This window comes from Acinonyx jubatus, chromosome B1 (genome assembly GCF_027475565.1).
Source record: "Acinonyx jubatus isolate Ajub_Pintada_27869175 chromosome B1, VMU_Ajub_asm_v1.0, whole genome shotgun sequence".
Classification (NCBI taxonomy): domain Eukaryota; kingdom Metazoa; phylum Chordata; class Mammalia; order Carnivora; family Felidae; genus Acinonyx; species Acinonyx jubatus.
Genome location: NC_069382.1, coordinates 190,619,579 through 190,643,452, shown reverse-complemented (window position 1 = coordinate 190,643,452; position 23,874 = coordinate 190,619,579). Strand labels below are relative to the sequence as shown.

The window sequence follows — 23,874 nt, the reverse complement described above, 5'->3', positions numbered from 1 at the left end:
ACAGTTCTTAGGTGCCTACTGTGTGCCGGGCATCATTGTTCCAGGTGCCGAAGATGCAGCAGTGAACAAAACAATGCACCTTTCCTTGTAGAGTTTGTGATCTAATAGGAGGATAAACAATGTCGGTACACAGAGTGCCAGAAAGGGGGGAAAAATCGAACCACTTGTGAGTAATAGGGAGGCTGGAATGGAAGGATGGGGCTGCTCTTTCAATGGTGGTCAGGGAAGATATCACTGAGGAAATGAGCTGAACAGAGACCTAAAAGAAATGAGACAGAGACATGCAAAACATGAGAGCGAGCCCTGCTGGTATTTAGGGGACAAGTGTTCCAGGGAGGGAGAATTACAAGGGCAAAGGCTCTGAGGCCAACTTGGCCTGGTATATTAAAGAAATAAGCATTCCATTGCGGGTAGAAGTGGTCATAGGGGTTAGTGGAGGCAGAAGGCAATCGTGAATGACCATTTGGTTACTGAAAATGTTTTGACTATTATTCCAGGAAAATATAAGTATTCAGTCAGGGAAGTTGACATGATCTGCCTTCCATTTTGAAAAGAGCCTTTTGGCTGTGTGAATAGACTACGGGGAGATGAGACCAGAAGCTCGGAGGCTAGTTAGGGGGTGATAGCAAGAAGCCAAGGGAGAGATCATGTTGCCTGGCCTAGGTTATTTGTGGTGGGCAGTGATTGCATTCTGGATATGATTTCAAGGGGCAATACGCCGCAGGTAATAATGGTTTGAATATGTTGTAAGAAAAATAGAAATCAAGGATGACGTTTTTATTTATTTGTTTGTTTATTTATTCATTTATTGGCCTGAGCAGCTATAACAATGGAGTGCCACTTACCAAGATGGGGGAGTTCAATTTTGGACACCGTAAATGTGGGATGTCTGTGAAACTCTAGGATGTCTATGAAGCCATGTCCTGAGCAGGTGCAGGAAGGATCTGGTGTGCCAGTGGAGGAGCTTGGCCTTCGATGGGAGTGTGAGGTGTGGGCAAGCCCTCCACGCAGCAGGAAGGAAGAAGGTGTGTAGGAAAAGATGCACGGTGCCTGGAAAAGGGTGCCGTGAAGACCTGAAGAAACTCTCCTGTAACTACTTCTATTTTCTCAGTGAAGTAGAAAGCCAGGTCAGCGGCTGAGAATGAGGGTAGGAGAGAAGGTGTAAAGAGGCTTTGAGATACAGGAGAAGGTGTGAAATAGTCTTCTAGGACAGTGATAATAAATTTCAACTCATGGCGGGAGCTCCTGGGTAGCTCAGTTCGTTAAGCATCTGACTCTTGATTTTGGCTCTGGTCATGATCTCCCGGTTCGTGGGATAGAGCCCCTTGTCTGGCTCTGCACTGACAGCCTGCAGCCTGCTTGGGATTCTCTCTCTCTTCCTCTCTCTGCCCCTCCTGCCCTCATGTACGCATGCACTCTCTCTCAAATAAATAAATAACCTTTAAAATAATAACAAATTTCAACTCATGACCTAATCGTGGGACTTAAAAAATCAACTTAAGGATTGGAGATCAACTCAGTGATTTAAAACAGTAAATAGAGGGGCGCCTGGGTGGCGCAGTCGGTTAAGCGTCCGACTTCAGCCAGGTCACGACTTCAGCCAGGTCACGATCTCGCGGTCCGTGAGTTCGAGCCCCGCGTCAGGCTCTGGGCTGATGGCTGGGAGCCTGGAGCCTGTTTCCGATTCTGTGTCTCCCTCTCTCTGCCCCTCCCCTGTTCATGCTCTGTCTCTCTCTGTCCCAAAAATAAATAAACGTTGAAAAAAAAAATTTTTTTTTTAAATAATAAAATAAAACAGTAAATAGAATTTAAAAGTAGAGTTCATTGCATGTAAAAAGAGTAAGAATTGCTTAAAGCTTTCTTTCAGGTGCACATGTATATGTGTATGTCCTAGGTTGTAGCAAAAATATTTTAAAGACACTGGCCCGAGACAGTGGTAGAAAATGATCGAGAGACTGTCGAACAAGGTCAGGGACCGAGTTGACGACCATATAGTTAACAGAGAATACACCCTCCTAAGATTTTGGCATTGGATCTTCTAGAACACCACAACCACCCTCCCCTTCCTCTGGCCCACCTGCCCCTCCACTATAGGAAACCTTTCTGCTTGAATATTTTCAGTGATGGCACGCCAGCTTAAAAGATCGAGATTTCAGGATGTAACTTTCCTCTCTATGAAAAAAATGGAGTTGTCACAACACTAAGATGTTAAAGTGGTGGGCAGAGGGTCTGGTAATTGGATTTTGGAATTTGGTGTACTTAATATGAAATTTGACCTTACTATGCAATACCAAACATGACAGCTTTTCTCCCGTTTTGGAGGTCTCTAAATCCTCCAAAACAAAACCAGTATCAGATCACCAAGAAATCTTGTTTTTTTTCAAACTTTAGCCCAGAATTGTAGCATTTGGCTTGTAAATGTATATTCTCTCTCCTCCTTACATTGCACTAATGGCAATTTTAGTGGATGATTGAGCTAATTTTCATGCCTATATTTTCTTCCTCTTTCAAGACTTGTTGTTGGATCGGCAGACGATTCCAAATATAACTTTACTTAGAAAAAAAAATGTGTTCATTTTTAAGACAGTCTTAAAGTCTTCAGTTGTGAAGTAGTTTTTGCCTAGCAAATATATTAATAAATAATAGTTAAGAAGTTGTCAATAGATGCTGTGGAAATGGCCATTTATATTTTTAATTGTAATGAGCTCAGGTTATTTTCTAGACATTGTAATTTAGAATAATAAAAGTATTTCTCCTGTTCTATATTTTGCCTGATTGTTAAAAATGGTTCTGAGATTATTAACTCGAATCAATTTTCTACACACCTGACCAATTTCTGAACCATTTGAGTTTTTTAAAAACACTTTTTCCTATTGTAAAGGCAATATCAACCTTAGTTCATTAGACAGGCTATCAGACATAAACCTTACACATGAAACATATTTTCCCTTTGCAAAGTTGTTCTTTCTACTGTATTTATTCTGATTTACGTAAATTTGAAACACTGAAGTAACAAAAGTAGAAATGAAATTTTAGAGAGAATGAGGACTCATCACAAAGTACATTCTGCCTACATCAGTCCATTTATAACACTATTTAATCTTAGACTAGTTGCAAATCAAAATCAGGTAGAGTCTCACAAGAAAAAAAATTAACTATGTGTGGTGATGGATATTAACTAAACTTACTGTGGTAACTACTTTCCAGCATATATAGATATACCAAATTATTACGTTGTACACCTAAATCCATACAATGTTATAGGTCAGTTGTATTCCGATTTAAAAAAGAATTAAAATATCAGGTAGTCTGAACACCCCCTCTACTGCTTTTGGGATTAGACTGTATTCTAGGATTCTTTAAATAGTTTCCCTTCCTAAACGCCAAGAAAAAGTTAAAACTGCAAAACAGGATCATTCTGTTATTATCTAGACCCTCACGTAATTTTTGTCTCTATGTTAAATGCTTCTTTAGAAAAGGAAATACACAGGATTAGTGTCTCTGCTATTGCTTCCAACAAGAGCTCTACCATGGAAAGCTCTTTCCCCTTCCATTTTGCAAGCCTCAACAAGTCTGTTGCTGAGTCAGAGCCTCCTTTTTTCCCTGATGTGAGAAATCTTTCTCTCTTGAAAACTCATAAAGCTTAGGAAATGTTTGAGTCTCCCTGGGGGGAGGGACAGGGGAGCCAGAATGAACGTGGTGAGGAGGAGTCCCTCACACAGCAGCCCTGACGATGGCACATTGAATGCTTTTGTGAAATACGAAGACTTGGACATGGCCCAGGGTTACCACGGGAGCTCGCCCCGTACGTAACCTGTTATATGCATATACGTGTGTAAAAAGCCACCCGGAGCCTGGTTAGGTTCCTGGGACTCTGCTCCTCAATTGCTATAGTGAAAACGTTTGGTGTACAGCTGAGGGTTCTTGCAGAAAACACCTTCACGCAGCTGCAGGAAGGTCCAAGGCAGCACACAGCACGAGAAGCTAAATACGGAAACAAGCCCGAGAAGGCGCTTTCTAGGGCGACGAGAAGCGAGGACACGTCCAAGACTGGGACGTGGTGGGGCACGAGGTGCGGAGAGAGCCGCTCGGCGGTCTGCAAGGCAGACAGAGCCCGCACGATCTTGCCGGCCTAAGGACCCCAAGGGCTGAGCCTGGAAGGCGAGAGGGGCCACGGTCACTAGGAGCCGCTCCCGGTCTGGTTCCCGGGCCTCAGTTTCCCCCGCTGGCCCGCGCCGCCCTGGGAAGCCCGCGTCCCAGCGGCCAAGCCTCATGTGACCGGGGGCGGGGCGGAGGTGACAGGAAGGAGGCGGGGCCGCGAGGGCGACGGGGGAGAGCGCGTGCGAGCCCCGCGCCGGGAGGGGCCGTTGCCCAGGAACCGTCGCCGCCGACGGCTCGCGCACGCCTTCGTGCGCGCGCGCGCCGGGCGCTCGGACTCCGGTCGGTCGCCTTCCACAGCCACCGGTCTCTCCTTTTCCCTGGACGCCGAAGGGGCCGGAGGACCGAAGCCGCTCGCTCTCGCGCTCCCCCGCCTTCCTGGGAGCGCAGGCGCGCCCCCGGCCGTGCCTGCATATTAATGAGGGGCGGGGCGGGGGCGGGGCAGCGGGGGCGCGGCGGCCTCGCGCCCGCGCGTGCCGGGACGCACCGCGGGGGGCGGTGCGATTGTGAGGTGGCGCTGACGCACGTTCCGGAGTTCTTAAGCGGCGAGGGCGGCGGCAGAGGCGGCGGCGGCACCCGAGCCGGTCTCGGGAGGCGGCGGTGACTGCCGCGAGGGGTGGCGGGGCCGAAGTAGGTGCCCCCGGCTCAGTCACGGTGTCCCTCTCTCACTGACTCCCCCTCCTTCCACCACGGCCGCGCCGCCCCAGATCCGGCGGTTTCCTAGGCGGGGCAGCGGACGCGGCGCCTCTCCTCCGGCTGCCGCCGGCCTGATAAATGAGGGACTTCGGATTTGGGGTGCTGCAGACCGCCCCGCTCCGAAGCAGCAGCCCCGGGTCCCTATTCGGCAGCGGGGCGTACCGTCCCTACGCCACGGGGCCCACCGCGGCCGCCGCCCCGCTGCCCTCCACCACGCCCTTCGGCCCGCTCTCGCCGCCGCCGTTGCCTGTCACCGGCTTCTCGAAGGCCGCCTCCCCCTTCTCTATCCCCCTCGGCTGCGGCGGCGCGGGCAGCTCAGCTGCCGCCGCTTCCTCTTCCTCCCCGTTCTTGGCGCATCAGCAGACCATGCAGGATGAGCTGCTGCTGGGGCTGACACAGCAGCCGGCGCGGCCGCTCTCGGGGGCGGCGGCCGCGGAGAAACTCCCCAACCACCACCCCGGCGGCGGCACGAACGCGGGTGTGACCCACCTCCTCCCCTCCCAGGACTTCAAACCGAGTCTGCACCACCCCTCCTCCTCCTCCGCCTCCTCCTGCTGCTGCTGCCGCACCTCCTCCCCGCAGGACTTCAGTAAGCGGCAGCAGCAGCAGCTGAGCAGCCAGAAGAGGAAAGAGTTCAGCCCTCCCCACCTTCCCCACCCTCCGGACTCGAAGCCGCCGCCGCCGCTCCACTGCCCCGGCCGGTTCAGCCCGCCGCCGCCCGGCCCGCTCCTCCAGCCGGCGCAGCTCGCCCAGCGCCAGCAGCCGCCGCAGCCGCAGCAGTTCAGCGTACCGCACCCGCAGCACCTCCCGCCGCAGGACTTCGCCCCGCGGCAGCGCCCGGCCGACCTGCCCCCGCTCCCGCAGCTCCAGCCCTCGCCGCCCTCAGCCCCGCGGCGCCGCCACGGAGGCGCGGGCAGCCCTCGCAAGACCCCGGCCGCGGGCGAGGGCAGCGCCGCCGAGCCCCCCAATGCGGGCTTGGCCCCCTCGACGCCGCCGGTGAACCCCGCGCCGGGCTCCATGGAGTCCCCCAACCACCCTCTGCTCAACAGTCCCAGTAACCTCCTGCCCGGCGGGGCGCTCGGCGCGGGCGCCTTCAGCAGCCTGCAGAGCCCGGACCTTCCGCACCCGGGCGGCGGCGGGGGCGGGGGGCCCCCGGGAGGCGGAGGGGGAGGCGGCTCCGCGTCGCCGCCGCCACTGCCCGGCTTCGGCACCCCCTGGTCGGTGCAGACCGCGTCGCCGCCGCCCCAGCCCCAGCCCCAGCCCCAGCCGCCGCCCCAGCAGCAGCAGCCGCCTCCGCCCCAGCAGCCGCCGCAGCCGCAGCCGCAGCAGCCCGGCTCCTCGGCCGCCACCCCGGGTGGAGGCGGCGGCGGCGGCGGCGGCGGCTCGCTCAGCGCCATGCCGCCGCCCAGCCCCGATTCAGAGAACGGCTTCTACCCCGGGCTGCCGTCGTCCATGAACCCGGCCTTCTTCCCGAGCTTCTCGCCCGTATCCCCGCACGGCTGCGCGGGACTCAGCGTGCCGGCGAGCGGCGGCGGCGGCGGCGGCGGCGGCTTCGGCGGCCCCTTCTCGGCGGCCGCGGTGCCCCCGCCGCCGCCGCCGCCCGCCATGAATTTACCTCAGCAGCAGCCCCCGCCGCCCGCGGCGCCGCAGCAGCCGCAGAGCCGGAGGTCGCCCGTCAGCCCGCAGCTCCAGCAGCAGCACCAGGCGGCGGCCGCCGCCTTCTTGCAGCAGAGGAACTCCTACAACCACCACCAGGTACGGCGGGCGGCGGCCCGGCTGCGCCGCGGGGCCGGCGACCGGGGCGACGAGGGCCACTCGCCCAAGTGAGAGGGGGTCTGGGAGGGCGGAGGAGGGTGACGGGGCTCGGGACGCCAGTCCCCGGCGGGGCGGGCGGGCAGCGGCCACCGTGGGCTGCGAGGCTCCGGTAGGGGGGTCGCGCCGGCAGCCGCTGCGGTCGGGCGCCCCCTCGAACGCCCGGCGCGGCGGGGGGGGGAGGGGAGGGGGGTTGGGGCAGCGGCCGAATGGCGCCCGGGACCGAAGGCAGCAGCGGCGGCCCGGCCGTCCCTCGCAGCGGGCGCCCCGACCCGGAGGACCGCTGTCGGCGATCCTCGAGGACGGGCCGGGGGACGCGGGGCCGGCGGGCTCGGGCGGCGGCCTCGGACGAGCGGCCTGGGGAAGCGAACTTGCGAAGGAGGGTCGTGATCGCCGCAGACGGTGCGTGCGGGGAGCCGGTGACTCTTCCCCGTCGTCCAATGAGGGGACGGGCGGAAAGGAGAGGCTTTTTCCTTTCGAGTCCGTCTCGTTGCGAGTCGGCCCGCGCGAGGTCTGGCCGGGGGTGGCGGTGGCCCGGCCGGGACGAGCCGCCCGCGCCGCGCCCGGGGCCCCGCGCTGAGCTGTCAGGCGGCGGGAGAGGGGAGCCTGCCCGCGGCGGCTCCGTCCGCCTCTGCCGAGGTGCTCCGCGAGCCGCTGGCTTTCTGCGCCTCTTCGCGTTTGGGGACGGTTTGGTGGCTGGTGAGGCCAAAACTAAACTTGAATCCGGGAATCGTGTGATACCTCGCAGGGGGGACTCACGTTTTTTGGCGGCCTTGACCGTCTCTTGGGTTACGGGGTGTGTATATTTTGAGTGGGTAATGCAATTATGAAATAACACGGGGCCGTTTTTTTTTTTGTTTTTTGTTTTTGTTTTTGTTTTTTTTTTTTTTTATTCATCCGGGTCCTTTCCGATTCAGGCTCCGTTTTGTTATCTTCCCAGTACAACGTTTGAATGACCGCCGGCTTTGGTTCATTGACATCGAAAAGCGTACTTTGTTGTCCTTTTTTGATCCAGTCAGCATTTCCTGTAGTGATTCGTATGTTTAAGGTCATTTTCGTGATCAAGGACTGAGACAGAAGCAGAATTGGACCTTAACCGGTGCTTACTTACTCCTGTAACTTTTTCCATTGACCAGTTAAAGTTTTCCAAGGTTAACCTTTTAAAGGGCGAATGCTGTCTGACCAAAGTAACAAGTTGAGAGTTCTCTGAAATTAGAGTAACAGTTAACAGTCTTTCTTTCGAGTCCCCGGTGTCTCCCCGAGGAAGAAGAACGTGGCCTACAAGGATTGAAAACACGTCATTTTGAAATAATAGTCCGCTTTCCCATGATTTTCACAGTCTCGAGCAGCTGTGTCCTGTGTGTCAGGGTGTTGGGTTTTTTCCGCTGGGAACTTGCCACAGAAAACTATCGATAGGTGCTTTTGTGCTCTTGGAGCCCTGCTCTCGGCCATTGGAAGACCACGTAGGGTGGTTCGTATTTAACTGTGATCTGCGTCTTGTCAGAAGATGGTTCTCCCAGTGAAGTTTAAGAGGTCACACAGCTGCCCTGTGGAATTGTAGATCGCTGGAAGAGAACTTGAACCCTGTGTCAGCAAGGAAAGTAAGGCCCTCAAGAATGGAGTGATTTCTTCATGGTCCCCCCAGCTATGCTTTTGAACCGTGGGGAGGGCGAAATGGCAGCATATATTCATGATTATCTGGGCATTTAAAAAAAATTTTTAATAGGTACTAGGGGTCAAGTTCTCTCAAAAAGAGAAAGCTGTCTTACAAGAAGCAGGTTTCATTTGAAAAATTCTTGACTTACAGTAACTTACTGACTTAGAGCAGCTGCACAGGTCCATACTTCCTTTGGCTAAGCGTTAGCGCAAGCTTCTTGGCAATGTAATTGCTAGCAATTAGTATTTTTCAAAAACCTACACTTATTGCCTCGTGCTGAATTGTCCATTCTTTGGCGACTGAACTTTTTGTATCATAGGTTCTAGTTTGGAATAGAATTTATTTTTGAAAATGAATGAGGTTACTGGAGACTTGTATGAAGATCTCTACTAGAATAATCAAAGCATATAGTTGTTTTTCTTCAGTATATCTCAGTGGATCCACCTATGGGTAACATCAGATAATTGCCTAACAGTTCATGGATAATTAAGTGAAAGAAAAACAAAAACGCTTTAAAAGAAACTACATTAGAATTGGAGTAAAATATCTTAAAAGTTGAATACGCGATACAAAAAAAAAAAAGAAAAAGAAAAAACCAAACCCACATATTTTCCATACACTCCCTACCCTGAAAGGCGTTTTTAGTTCATGCAAGACAGTAACAGTAAATGTTATTACCATTATTCACTTTTGTAGCAGTGCCATTGGTTTTGGAAAGCTAACGTCTAAATATCTTACTCCGATTGTTACTCCTATCTATTAATTAAAGACCGGATTTTTACTTGTATGCCTAGTAGAATATGGTTGTTTTAAGATCACAATGTAGGTTCTATCTTCAAGGACCTTCGAAGTTAATTTCAATTTTAAACTATTTTTTTCTTCTTCCATACACGATTCTGAAAGGACAGAAATGTAACTGCCTGGCTCTATTTTAGCAGTTGTCATGAAATATCTGCTCGATTCATTATAATTTATAGTGGACCAGACGATGAAAACTCACCTAGCAGGAAATGAGTATGTTTTCAAACAGCAAGATCGCAAACCTATTATTTTTCGTAAACTGTTAAGCTATGCTTTATTGCCTTTAGAGATTTTTTTTTAAGATTATATATATATTCTTAGCTCAGGCCTAAATTTTAGTTTGAATTGTAAACTCTTTAAATACCTGTAATTTAAACATGCGTGTTTTTCTCAGCCTCTTCTGAAACAATCTCCTTGGAGCAACCATCAGAGCAGTGGCTGGGGCACTGGAAGCATGTCGTGGGGAGCAATGCACGGCAGAGACCATCGTAGAACTGGAAACATGGGGATTCCAGGAACTATGAATCAGATATCTCCATTGAAGAAACCATTTTCTGGTAATGTCATAGCACCACCAAAATTTACCCGCTCTACTCCATCACTGACTCCAAAATCTTGGATTGAAGATAACGTGTTCAGAACCGACAACAATAGTAATACACTCTTACCCTTACAGGTAAGAATGGTATGTAAATGGTCTTATTTCTAAGTTGATCTTTCAAAACAAGAAATTGGGTGGTGGTGGTGGTATGGTAAAACTGACAGATTAAAAAATAAAAGATTTCTGATTTTAAGCATTAATTTAAGGGCAAAATACAAAAGGATAGAGAAAATGGATACTGTAAAAAATTCTCTAAACACACGGTAGAAAAGAAGCTTCCTAAAATGTAGAAAAACCTGCTGTGTTTTTCCAGTGCATATTGAAGCTTTTAATTGGCAGCTCAAGAATGCCTTAATTTATTAATGTTTAATAGGCCACCAAAATGAGTTTCTCCTCCAATATCACTAAACTAAAATGTTAAGCAATTGTGCGTAGGCTTGACTGTGATCAGCTGTGTGTATATTAAAATATACCTAGTACAGCTGTGATTATGGCAAAATAATATTAAGACTTTTTACATCCAATTAAAATTTGCCTTCACTGGTTCAGGGACTATTTTTTCCCAAATGTGGCTTAATAGTTATGATGATTAGACACTTTTTCAGGCCTTTTAAAATGTTTTATTGATATTATAGTCTAATAAAGCTATTTACAATGAGATTTTTTTTTCTTCTGAGACCTTCAGAGGGCCAAAGATACAAGATAGAAGGAACTTTGATTGTTTTCTTTTCTTTCTTTCTTTTTATTTTTTTTATTTTTTGTGGGTGGGTGTGGGGAAGAGAACTGCTTATTTCTGATGAAAACTTCTATGCTATTGAAGGTGAGATCTAGTTTGCAGTTACCAGCTTGGGGCTCAGATTCACTCCAAGATAGTTGGTGCACTGCAGCCGGAACATCCAGAATAGACCAGGTAGGCTGCACAGTGTATATTCTTCAGGATTTTGACTAGGAGTTTAGTGTTTATATTATGAGTAAGATTTATTATTAACTTTCCAATTATACCTTTTTAAAGCCTATGTCAGAGAGCATTAAAGCAATTTATTTTTAAAAGGTCACTTGACTTAAACTATTTAATATAAAATGTTTCGTTTTCAAATTTATGAGTGATTTATAATTATTTCATTATTTCCAGAATATAAAATTTTCTTTTTGGAAGAAGGAATTATATACCCAAGAGCACCTGACTTTAAACATCAGTCAAACTGAACAGATTTTATCTTTGAGAGTTGTTTTCAGCTAGGGACAAAATTATGGATTTGCTTATCATTCAACTTTAAGTTTCATCAATATTTTACAGAATTTTTTTAGCAAATGCTTGTCATGGAATCTGCTACATTTGTCTTGAGGTATATTTCTGAAAAAGCCAGTCTTCAATTTTTTTCACCTTTATAAAAAAACTTCATGTGTTTTTATTCTTTATTTATTCTTTATTCTAAAATTTGTCACTGCTCCTGTATACTATATTCTTCTAAATAGTCAGTTTCCTATAGAAAAACCCTAAATCAAAAAGCTAGGAATCCGTCTTAATCACATTACTTTCAAGCCCTTTGTGGTTGCAAAATGCTATCTCTTTTCCTGCAGACTAAATTTGAATTCAAACTGGGTACCCAGTGATGAGAATTATTACAGGATGAGTAGAAAACTCAGTCCTACATGAGGATTCTTTACTACAGAGCCGAAGCTTGAATGAGCATAGACTTGACATTGTGGGATCCCACTGAATGGAGCTATGTTATCTTTAGCTAAGGCTCTTCCTTAGTTAATTTGTCAACATGAGATGATTTTACAAGTAAGGACTGTATAAATAGATGAATAATATGTTTGTAAATAGCTTTCTAACCTGGAGGGTTAGCAGTAACTTCAGTAATCTACCATTAGCACCTATTGTAGGCAAGTCCTACCTATTTACCAAAATAGTCCTGCCAGGATCTCCACTTAGAAATAAGTAGTTATCTCACATAATTTATAATTTATAATTTATTGTTTTGTTAACAATGTAAGTTAGCTATCCATCTGTTTCTACCCTCTTCTCCACTCTGGCTCAGTTAGGCCATATTAGTGACATTTTTATGGTAGCCCTTTTATGTTGTTCAAATTGAATACGTAAATGCCTAGGAGATGGTATGTTTGAAGAGGAAAATTATGGTAATCATTTTGAAGGTGGCAAGGGACGTGTTTTTAGAGAAGAAGAGACATAATTATTTAAAGAGCAGGTGTAGGAAGCAGCACGAGGATCCATATATGGGGGATATTAACTATGGAGAGAAAGAAGACAGATTAGCTGTCATAAAGCGACCCCCGGGGGCCGGGCACGTGTTGAGAAATGAGGTTATTGAGATGCTGTCAGTGGGTGATGTGCTAGAGTGGATAGAAGTGATGATGAAAAAAGGGAAGTTTTCAAACTGGGCTCTACAGAGGTGCCCTTCCTTGGCTGCTCTGGGAGCAGGGCCTTCAGCGCTCCCACTTAGACTTCAGTCAGAGCCACTCTGTTCTTACCCATGTTATAACCGAGCATTTCACATAAATTCATTTTACTAAAAAAGATTTAGGTGCTTAAAGATAATGTTTTTTTCTTTTGGTAAACTGCTGAGATACTAGCATTCTCTGTGGACCCTTGAAGCGAGGTGTGATGTGATGGAAGTTGAAGAGTGGTGAAGAAAAAGATGGTGGAAAGTGAACTGAACTAGAAAGAAAGGAGGTCTAAAACCTGAACCTCCTTCATCTTTCTCAGTCTTTATGACATCGGAGGATACTGTTGATGGGCTTTCATCTCTTTGGGTCATAGTTTCCTGATCTATAAAAGGAGAACCTTGAACTAGATCATGGAAGGCCTTTTTAGCCAGCTCTTACACTTTCTCTGATCTATTTTGGCCATTTCTTTTCCTCCTTATCCACCCCCCCCCCCACACACACACACTTTATTTTTAGAATACAAGGGTCTTAGTTTATTGGGGAGAAGGGGTGGGAATTGGACTGAGGCAGTCCAGGTGTACTGTATGGCCTCCCAAATAGGTTGAAAAGCAATGTTGTTCTCTCTTTTGAGCACCCTAAGGTACTTAACTATATAAAATTTGTTCTCTGTTTCTATCTTTCCATAAAAGGTTGAGGTATTTGAAGTTGAGGTTCTTAAAAATACAGCAACAGCTGTAAACTTCCAATTGGTATCTTAAACCATTGGGGAGTTCCTCACTATTTGGCAAAGTTAAAATTACAGAAAATTCTTGAGCACTTAAATATCTGGGGAAATATTTTCATTCTGACTTTTTTCCCCACCACGTACAACATTTTAATACTAATAAACCTCAGTTAACAAATACATTATTTTAAAACATTTAACTTTTTATTTCTTAGTCTCAAATCGAATAGGCCTATAAAATATACTGAATTGTAAAACCAGAGTCTTAATTTTTGTACCTGGATACTTGAGGCCTTACCTATACCAAGAACTGGACATGTAATTAACATTCAGTAAATGGGAAAGAAATCATTCTGAAAATTGGTTTTATTTCAGTTATATATAGCATTTTTAGGGTTGGTTGGCATTCTCTTATTTTAAGTAATTATGTCCTTATGGAAAAATCTTCAAATTTAGAACTTTTAAAAACAAGGGTAAAGTTTTATGCACATTTCTGACTTTAAAATTAATGTGGGTGGGGCACCTGGATGGCTCAGTCGGTAAAGCGTCCGACTTTGGCTCAGGTCATGATCTGACAGTCCGTGAGTTCGAGCCCTGCGTCGGGGTCTGTGCTGACAGCTCAGAGCCTGGTCCTGTTTCAAATTCTGTGTCTCCCTCTCTCTCTGTCCCTCCCCTGCTCATGCTCTGTCTCTCTCTGTCTCAAAAATAAATAAATGTTAAAAAAAATTAATAAAATTAATATAGGTATTTTAATTTCTTTAAAATGCTATTAGCTAGTTACCCTTGCAAGAAATTATACTTAGATGTGTGATTTTTAATTACCTTAAAATTGAATTTTCAATTAGATACTGAGATTTCAGTTTATTTATTCATTAATACTTGAATTTTTTAAATCAAAAAGTAAATATACTTGTAGCTGAGATTATTACTTAAAGGTTTATATATGGCACATTAGTTCTCTCTAAATAATTAGCAACGTGGTACCTTTAAAGGTGTAACATAGCCATAAAGCCTATGAGATGGTATGTCAGCCTGTCCTCTAGCTAAGGGATTATGAATATATTTAGTTCTGTATTTTTGTTCCTATGGGAGTTCTTGAGTGTGTCACATAAACTACCTTAAATTCATTGAAGATGCTTTGCACCAATCTTTAATATCCAGACTGTTATGACAACATGATAGATGATAATATGGAGGTCTCTCAGAAAAATATATTATTTGGTATCTTTATTCACTTTGCACAAAAACAATAAATAGTAGCAGACCAAGTCCAATTTTTCATTCATTTAATCAAGCATTCCTTAAATTTTGGTTCTTAAATGTGATGAACCCCATTTAAGGACATTGGTAGTCATCAAACTGTAAACACTGAAAATGAGAGAGAATGGGTTCTCTTGTAACCTGCTTAGGTAATGGATGTTTTTTAAGTTTTGTATCCTGCATTCACTTCTCTAATTGCACTTGATACATTTTTTTTTTAATTTGTTTATTTTGAGAGAGTGACAGACTGCGCACACCCACGAGCTGGGAGGGCAGAGAGAGAGAATCTCAAGCAGGCTCTGCACTGTCAATGCAGAGTCCTAGGTGGGGCTCAAACACACAAGCCTTGAGACCATGACCTGAGCTGAAGTCAAGAGTCAGACACTCAACCAGCTGAGCCACCCAGGGGCCCCTGTACTTGATACATTCTTATACCGGATATTTTCTACTAGCCTTTTCATTTAACCCTTGTGGATACTAGTGTACCTTTGGCCGTTGGGGCCTTTAAAAAAATTTAAAAAAAAATTTTTTTTTTCAGTCCCTGTCATGGCACTTAGTCAAGGTTCAGATTCATAAAGGAAGTTCAAAAACTGTTATGTTCATTATGTATGAGGTAGTGTTTTAATTATCCTTGAGCTATATGGGGAGAAGTTCTGTTCTTTGCCTTTGAGAAGGTGGAAGCCCAGTTGGATGAAGAAGGGGTGTCTGTGTAGAACAACTAGAGACTGACAGGAGAGAGTAGGAGCCTGATGCTACATTGTGGAGGGAGACAGTAGCATGTCGTCTGCTGCTCATTCACCACAGTGCAATAGCACTGCGTCATCAGGAGTGTAAAATCAGTGTTTGCTTAAAATGGAGGACAGTATTAATAACAACTTTGCTGTTTTATTTTAAAGCAAAAATTGGAAAACCAAACACAAAAATGCAACAAAAGTGGATCTCTCTACTTAGCCAGAAGGATATATGTTAAAGCATCTGGTATATCTTTAAACATGACAATAGAGGGTTTTTCCCTAATCCATCTCCTTATTCTTTGGGAGAATATTTCATTTTCAAGAGGAAAATGTTCTACTTGACCATGTCTTTTGAAATGAGACAGGGTTTTGCATATTTCAAAGTAAAAATGTAACATCCCATTGAAACGTACCCTTTTAATTAAGTTTAAGTTCTTTCTGTTGTACTAGTTTTAATATTCTTGACCTCTTTAGTTATTTTTCAGCATTTATAATCTTTTTTTTTTAGATTATCCTATTTAAGATGAGGATTTGAGATTAGATTACTTTGTTCTTTCTGTGTCCTGCAGTCTTTCTAGGACCGTATGGTTGCTTCTGTAAGTCTTTATGCCAAAAGTCTGGGTTTAAGAAAATAACAAAATATTATAATACAAGAGATTATAGTTTTCCAGTGTTTTCTGAGCTTTGCCTGTTCACTGTTGTGGGATTCTGTAATCTCAGTTTATGAAAACCCATTTAAATCGATTCTTTGCCAGATAATTTTCATATTTCAGGTAGATTCCTCATAGTGATTCTTACTTTTGTGAAACTTCTTGGCTGTTTTCAAATAGTCATGTAGTAATAAACGTAGGTTAAGTTACATTGCTATGATTTTCCATATGTAAGCTAATCAGCTTTGGTGTGTTTATGTTTTCCTTAAAATGGTTTCGGGATTTTCATTTAGTTTTTAAATCAATGGCAGTTTTTGTGAACACAAATTTTTCTAATATCCTTATTTTAGAAAAATGCGTGAGTATTTGTTTTATAGTCAGATTTGTTTCTGTTGTTTTTTCCAGAAGTTATATTTTAATACCCATACTTCATTTAATGGAATTACCTGTATTTTTTTAGACATGAGCCTACAGGTTTCATTAAGTCTAGAAAGTGATTTTGAGGTGTCAGGAGCTCTTTGCCTGGTCAAGGTTATTTTGTGTTCGGTGCTTTAAAAATCATGTGGGATGCAGCAGATGCTTACCAAAGTATAAGTTGGCTAATATTTGTATAATGACTTTTTTCTTTTCTTTACTAAAGCAGGAGTTTGTTTCATTATGAAAGACTTGAAATGCAAGGGAAAATAGGGACCTGATATGTGGGCATTACCCTATTTCAGTTCACCGTAGGCATTAAAGCTAAAGCTATTAATACGTGCCGTTTTTTTGAATAACCGTTGTCGGTTGACTATCTAGTGATGGCTGATATTTATTGAATAGCTATTTCCCTTCTTACCTTAAGTAATTGCCCCTGGCCCATTGAGAGTACATATGGAGTCACTTCAATGATTTTACTCTAAATTTTGCTCTAAAGCAGGATCAAACTCAAACTCCTTGAATGGAGTTGGAGTGTGACTAAAAACCAAAAAACAAAAGTCATTTGGGTGGTGGTGAGAGTCACCATTAAGTTCATAGGTCTGTTAAGGATGGGGCGTAGTCTGATTCTGTTAAAGAAAACATCAGCCTGAGAAGATAGCCTTAAACCATAACGTATTTTCTTTGTAAGAATTTAAGGCAAATAGAATATAAAGTATTTATAATACATCTTAGAACCTGTACGATACAGCATACCTAATGAGGTTTCTTTGCTTAATTATGTGAACAGTTTTTATCATGATAGTTTACATTTTTTAATTCTGTTAATTCTATTTTAAATACATCTTTAATACGTCTTGTCTTAGTTAACATTTGAGTCCTTATTCCTGGGGGATTTATGGTCCTGTATGTAGTCTTTGCCCTCACAGAGCTCAACTTAAATTTGCAGAGTTTTTTTAGTAGAGTTAGGGTACTATTCATTGAAAAATATTTGAGAGCCAGCTGTATTTCATAATTAGAAGGCCCTTACCCCTAATTAGCTTAGTTTAGTGGGTGAGGCAGGAAAATCAACAAATTAATTATGCATAAAGTAAAATAGAAGCACAGAAGATGGAAATATTTGGAGAGATTAGTAAAATTAGTATGTAATTTTTGTCCAAGGGCCATGTTCTTCTCTATACTAGTTTTATTTCATTTATTACTTAGTACTTTGAGTCTTTTGCTTTTCTAATATGTCTATTTGCTTTGCTGTGGCTTTTCTATTATTAAGGTGGACTTTAGGCATTGTCTAGTCTGAAATAATTTTTTTCTTTTCTAGAAGATAGAGCAGAGCCTAAAGAGGTTTAGTAAACTATAAGATCAAGAAGTCCAGCACTTCTTTAAGTATGGTTTCTGGACTAGCAGTCTAAGTATCACCTGAGAACTTACTGTAAATACACATTCTTAGGGGCCTCTCTAAACCTATTGAATTTCAGACTCTGTCTCAGCAGAGTCCCAGCAGCCTGGGTCCCAGATGATTGTGAAGCATATGCTCATGTGTGAGAAGCGCTGTTGTAGTTCAGTGATTATCTGTGCCTCCTTCACCAAAGTCATGTTAATGATGTAAAATAAAGTAAGTAGGGGCGCCTGGGTGGCTCAGTCAGTTGAGCATCTGACCTCGGCTCAGGTTATGATCTCCCCGCTAGTGGGTTCGAGCCCTGTATGGAGCTCTGTGCTGACAGCTCAGAGCCTGGAGCCTGCTTCGGATTCTGTGTCTCCCTCTCTCTCTGCCCCTCCCCTGCTCATGCTCTGTCTCTCTCTGTCTCAAAAATAAATAAACGTTAAAACAGATTTTTTTTTAATAAAAAAAATAAGTAAAAGACAAGGAGTACCAATGTAGCTGTATTGTGGTCATGCTGGAGTAAGAGCTCTGGCCTAGCATTGTGTCTTTAGTATTACTTTGCACACTTCTAAATTCCTCAACAGCAACTTGTTTAGTCTGTAATACTGATTCTGGCCCCCTAGTTTTAAAAAGTTCACAACCCTAATTTAAACCTCAAGTGGAGTAAATAAATCCACATATTTTCACAAAAGCTTCTTAGGTTTGTCTTCAGCTTTCCAAAAGACTGTCTCTAAATCATCCCTAGATTGTGGACTCCTTTGGAAAACTGATGAAAGTCATAACCCTTTTCTTCAGGAAAAAAAATATGTGTACACACCCATACAGGATATTGTACATAATCTCAGAGATTTCATGGTCCTTCTTGGAGCTCATGCAGGTTAAAAAATGCCTAATTCTAATTTCTGCAAAGAGTTTTTCCCCTACTTTTCCGATTCTTCCCTTTTTCTGTGTTAGTCTTTTTTTTTTTTTTTTTTTGGAGAGTTAAAAATGGCCCACCCTGACTCTCCTTCATATACAAACACTTATACAAACACCTACACACACTTAAATGGGTGGGGGTCACCACTGAAATTTTTGTTTGTTTGTTTGTTTGTTTGTTTGTTTGTTTTTGGTGACTTAGGGGGCATGGGCCAGAGCTTGCTGTGGTAGTTCCCTATGTGTATTTGTTCAAGTACATTGAGGGTGTGTTGGGCAGAATAACAGTATAAATTCATTAAGCATTAAAGAATCAGATTCCTTCTAGTAAGCAAGTTGAGAGATTTAACATTTAGCAAACAAGACTCCCAGCTACACAAAAGACTTTGTTCTGGGACTTGATGAGGCAGGGAACTTGGAAGGTGGGAATATTGTCATCCTTTTCCTCCCTCCACCCCCTGCCTTTTTTGCAGGGTTTGGAGGGAAAGCGGATTTAGAAATGCAGAGACCAACATGTGAGAACTTCAGAGAGCAAGATTTGAATATAAGTATTCTAGGTGTTAGTCTTTGTTCTGATATTAATAGTTTCATTCTTTTGATTTTTATGGTATGAGATGTTTATGCATTTATTATTGTGAAATTCTGACCAAGTCAAATAATGTGTACCCCGTTTGATAGATATTTAAAGTGTGGTGCCATTATGGGATTAATTCCTTTCCCCCAAAATATTTATTTTTCAAGTGCCAGTGTCTTCCTGGATATATGAGAAAAGTATAGAAGTTAAATAACAACTAAAACTGCTTCCTACGTGTATAACATTTCACAAATCTTTTTAAGTTGAGAGTGATAACAGTAGCAATTATTTTACTGTATTAATGCTGCCAGTGAAATAAGATTATTTTTGGTATGTGATTTTGGAGATCTTAAATGTAGCATTCTCTCCAATACAAGAGATATTATAGCTCATGAGATCTTTAGCTACTGATACTGTCTTGGGATGCAGACTGATAAGTAATATATTAATCAGATGTCCTCTTTTATGTAAGAAGGTTTAGATGGTATGGTATATTTATCATCAGTTTTTGAAAACCTGTATAGATCATATTGAGTCTATTTTTTTCTCTTCTTCTAGGATCGAAGTAGAATGTATGACAGTTTGAATATGCACTCTTTGGAAAATTCCCTTATTGATATTATGAGAGCAGAGCATGATCCTCTTAAGGGTAGGTGGCTTTTTCTTTTCTTGTATCACCCACCGCTTTGTCTCACCATTTTATGTAGGAAAATGAGCACTAAGTAGCACTTACGTTATCTATAAAATTGTACTATGTTTGTTAATAAAAACCTTTGTGAAATGTCATACTTTTTCCTTTGTAGCTTATATAGATACCTGCTGATTTATGCAGAGAGAAATGTAAACCTGTGTCTCTTGTTATTCAACAAACAGCCACTGTTTAGAGATATCTTGCAGTTTACCAGAGGTTGAAGAAAGGATCTAAAATTGTTTAGTTCAGGGGCACTTGGGTAGGTCACTGGGTTAAGTGTCGGACTCTTGATCTCAGTTCAGGTCTTGATCTCAGGGTCGTGAGTTCAAGCCCTGCACTGGGCTCCACGCTGGGTGTGGAGCCTACTTTAAACACAAATGAAAATGAATGAAGAATAAATACATAAATAAATCTGCATGCACCGTATTAGCTTCAGCCCACACAATTGAAAAAAAAATTATGAAGTAACTTTTCCAAAATTCTATCAAATGCAGAAATAAAAAAATGCCTTGGAATATTTGTATTGACAGTTCACAGTGATTCCAACCTAAAATTGTCCTTTCCCCATTTTTCTTCTACCATCATAGGATTTTGAAAGGGGATATTTTATGGGAGCTTCTCTGAGGTTTCATACAAGTTGGGGCGAATTAGGAAAAAGAGCCCCACTGATCCCACAGTATCAGCCTTACTGTTAACTGTATCTGAAGATATTCCATTAACATACTTGTTTTTATTTGTCTGTACATTACTTATTATTTTACATTTCTTTGTACAATATATCTCCTTGCCTTTCAGTAGTAACAGTGAACATCTAGCAAACTGTGTGCACTTGGGTGATAAGAGATATGTCATTTATTGCTGCATAATAAATTATTCCACAATTTAGCAGCTTAAACAACAATAAATATTACCTCACAGAGTTCTATGGGTCGGGATTCAGGAGCAGCTTAACTGGTTAGTTCTGGCTCTCTGAATCAAAACCATGTGTTACTTGGCAATTTGTCCATATTTTTAATTCTATAAAGCCAAATAAGAATTCCCTTATAAGATTTTAGCCCAAAACTGTAGCATTTCAGTGTCGGCAGCAAGGTGGTGGCTTGAGGCTGTGTTGGCAATACTGGTCAGTTATCCGAACGGTTTGTTCTGTTTCTGGATTTTGTTAGTTTCTTGTCTAATTCCCTTATTTTTAAGGGGCTTAAGAAGTTAAAGGGATCATCATTAGTGATTGTTAGCAATGTGTGGGGATGGTAATTCTCCTCCTCAGAAACTGATAAAGATTATTATACTTTGGGATTTTGGGGGTTTTTTTGGCGGGGGGTGGGGGTGGGAGGGTTGGGTGGAGGGAGCTGCTTCTAACCAAAACCCAGTCTAGTTTTCCGAGTATCTGTATATGGGGTCTTTTTCTCTTTCACTGTTATGCTGACAGTTCCAGTGGCATCTGTCTTCTATCCACTGTTTGATAATAGAATCCAGTAGTTTATGACTACGAAGAAGTTCCCTCTCTTTATTTCTTTGGTTTATGTAGAAAGAAAACTCTTAGAAATTCTAATGTAAGATAAAGTCATCATCAGCTGTTACCAGCAAATAATGAAAAGGTTTTCATTGTCATTTCTCCCAGTCGTCTTTAAAAAGGCCTTTTAAAGATGTTAAGAGAAACCATTCTCATTTCAAGTTTTCTTTTTTTCTAAAGTCTATGTTATAATAAAACTGGAGAAGACTTTGAAAAAGAAAATGGAAGCAGCATAAGACCAAGAGGAATTTAATAATTAAAAAACAAATCTCAAGTGAAGGCAAAATTCTTTCGTTAGAATGGGAAGGGGAAAATGTGCTCAGTACCACCTTTAGGAATTATGGTAACAAATCTCTGTTCCTTTTTTTTTTTTTAATGTTTATTTATTTATTTCAAGAGAGAGAGTGAGCAGGGGAGGGGCAGAAAGACAGGGAGAGAGAGAATCCCAAGCAGGCTCCCAAGAGCCTGACGTGGAGGTCAGTCCCACCAACCATGAGATCATGACCCGAGCTGAAATCAAGAGTCAGAGGTGTAACTAACTGAGCCACCCAGGCACCTCACAACTCTCTAATTGGGAGTGTTTTGTATCCTACATTTATTATGGTAGGAAAGAAAAGAAAAAAATAAATAAATAAAAACATTGAGAGACACCTCTATAGAGAAAGAAAGAAGACCGGTACTTGTGCATACTGCCATCAAATGGCTATTAAAACGGTCCTGATGCACCACAGCTACTACTGAAAGACTCTTCTTGTCTTACTAGGACAGACTTCACTGCCTTCTGGGACATCCTGTCATGTATCTTCCTCCTGGTACTCTGATCATTGCATGTTTTCTCTGGGCGGGACCTCGGTAAAATCTACTAAAGCAAGGTTGTGGCAGAACAGAAGAAACCAATCTGTGGACTTCCCCCGTTTGTCCAGTCCTTGTCTTCAGGGCAGCACTGCAGCCTGTGTCCCGTCTCTTCCATCTCATCTTTTCATTCCTTTTCAGAAAACTCTGTCCACTATTTAATACAAGTTTAATACAGTCTTTTTTTTTTTTTTCAAAAAATAGAATTAATCTTACTTTATCCTTTTTAAATGTTTTCAAAGGTCAGCCATGTGCTTTGTCTTCCTTATGGGATCTAATGGAAAGGGAGTTGCAGTGTAAATTTTTTAATGAATTTCTTGTTTACCTTTCTATTAATGATGAAAGCTTCTAGAAAATTTTTCACATGAACTTAAGTGATAAGAGATTTTACTGTTATGTATTGCTGTATAACAAATTACTCCTAAGTTTAGCAGCTTAAAACAACAATAAGCATTTATTGGCTCCACAATTTCTGTAGGTTAGAATTCAGGAGCAGTTTAGCTGCTTGGTTCTGGCTGAGGATTTCATGAGGTAGCAGTCATGTGAAGGCTTGACTGGGGCCGGATGTTCCTTTTCCAAGGTGACTCACTCATGTGGCTGGCAAGTTAGCACGGCCGTTGGTAGGAGAACTCAGTTACTCACCATGTTGAGCTTTCCATGGGGTGTCCTCACAATATATTTTCTGGATGCCCCCCTCCCCATCCCCTCCCTGAGCAAAGATCCAGACTTGAGGTTAATGTTCAGGGTCTTCTATGACCTAACTTCAGAAGTCTTACACCGTCACTTCCATGGCATCCTACCAGTGACATAGGTCAGCCCTACTCAACTGGGGGGGGAGGGGGGAGGGGGGAGGGGGCCGCTACTCAAGAGATGTGAATACTAGGAGGCAAGCATAAGTGGAGGGTGTCACGGAGGCTGACTTCCACAGAGATAAAGGCAGAAACTATAAATTGGCATTCGGTTTTCCTTTTCTAAAGGAAAAGAGAAACTACTCAAGGTAAGAGTTAATGTCAGTAGAAGAGAAACAGTCAAGCAGCTCTCTGGAATCCAAAGGAAGTCTGGCAGGTTACTGGTCTGAGCACTGACTGATTGTACTAACACCTCCCATCCCCAGTGAAGTCCAGAATACTTCACTTTACAGCTTGTTTCCATTTTCCCATTCTCCAGTGGTTTTTACAGGTCAGTAGGGGAACCTCTATTATTTACTGTTAAGGTTCTGTGAGTTAGCATAGCAGATAGGAAGGGTCTTGTCTCATGGGGGCTCTGCAGATGTGAAGTGACGGCAAACAAAGATGCACGTTAGTCCGTAGAGTGTGCCTACTTTTGTACCAGGCAGTGTCCAAGACCTTGGCTGTAATTGTGTAAAACAGATACAGTCTCTGTTCTTAAGGGATTTACAGCCTGCTAGAAAGAAGAGACCTTATAGTTATATGTATAATGTACATAGATACGTGTGATATATTAATATAATGTTTATATACACATAATCTATAACCAGAGTGTTTGAAGTGCCATGGAGGGAGATGATAAGGTGCTTGGGTAGGTCATAAGTAAAGGTAGAGAGATACTTAATTCATCTGTGGAGTGAAGAAAGCTAAGACCTTAAGCTTGAACAGCACAAAGATGATAAACTACTGGCGGAAAGTGTCAGCTAGACAGAGGGGCCGGGATGTATGGAAGAGCTTGTCACATTTGAGGAACTGAAAGCAGACAGTCCTGGCATAGCTCATTTAGGGCTACCTGATGCTGACTGGCTATAACTGGATATAACTGCTCAGCCCTAGGGAGCAGGTGCTGTCTTCTCCAGATCGTGAGCACTAACACACCGTTTTATGCTTTCCTTAGTATTCGTGACACTGATCTGTTTTTATTTATTCTGCATTGGTTTCTTGCCATTAACATCTCATTTTCTGATGACCGTCTTCATTCTTGGCCAATATTTTTCTTTTCAAAGGAAGAACAAATACAGATTCTTTTAATGCTTAAAGCAAATCATGCTTTGCCAACTGCAGTTTCGCAATTTTGCAGTTTT

The 23,874-nt window shown here is 43.3% G+C and overlaps 1 protein-coding gene across 10 annotated transcripts in view; it reads left to right on the top strand.

Moving 5' to 3' along the window:
* Positions 1 to 4,732: 4,732 nt before the first annotated feature.
* Positions 4,733 to 23,874, top strand: part of CPEB2 (cytoplasmic polyadenylation element binding protein 2) — a 72,357-nt gene continuing 53,215 nt past the window's right edge. For 4 of the 10 annotated variants that reach the window (XM_027038199.2, XM_027038047.2, XM_027038131.2 and 1 more), the window contains exons 1-4: positions 4,733 to 6,609; positions 9,519 to 9,800; positions 10,546 to 10,635; positions 19,348 to 19,438. In XM_027038199.2, coding sequence (XP_026894000.2) covers positions 4,933 to 6,609; positions 9,519 to 9,800; positions 10,546 to 10,635; positions 19,348 to 19,438 — 2,140 coding nt within the window. In that variant the 5' untranslated portion in view covers positions 4,733 to 4,932. Of the gene's footprint in view, positions 6,610 to 9,518; positions 9,810 to 10,545; positions 10,636 to 19,347; positions 19,439 to 23,874 lie in introns of all 10 variants that reach the window. The other 6 variants (XM_027038603.2, XM_027038470.2, XM_027038324.2 and 3 more) reach the window with 2 other exon arrangements.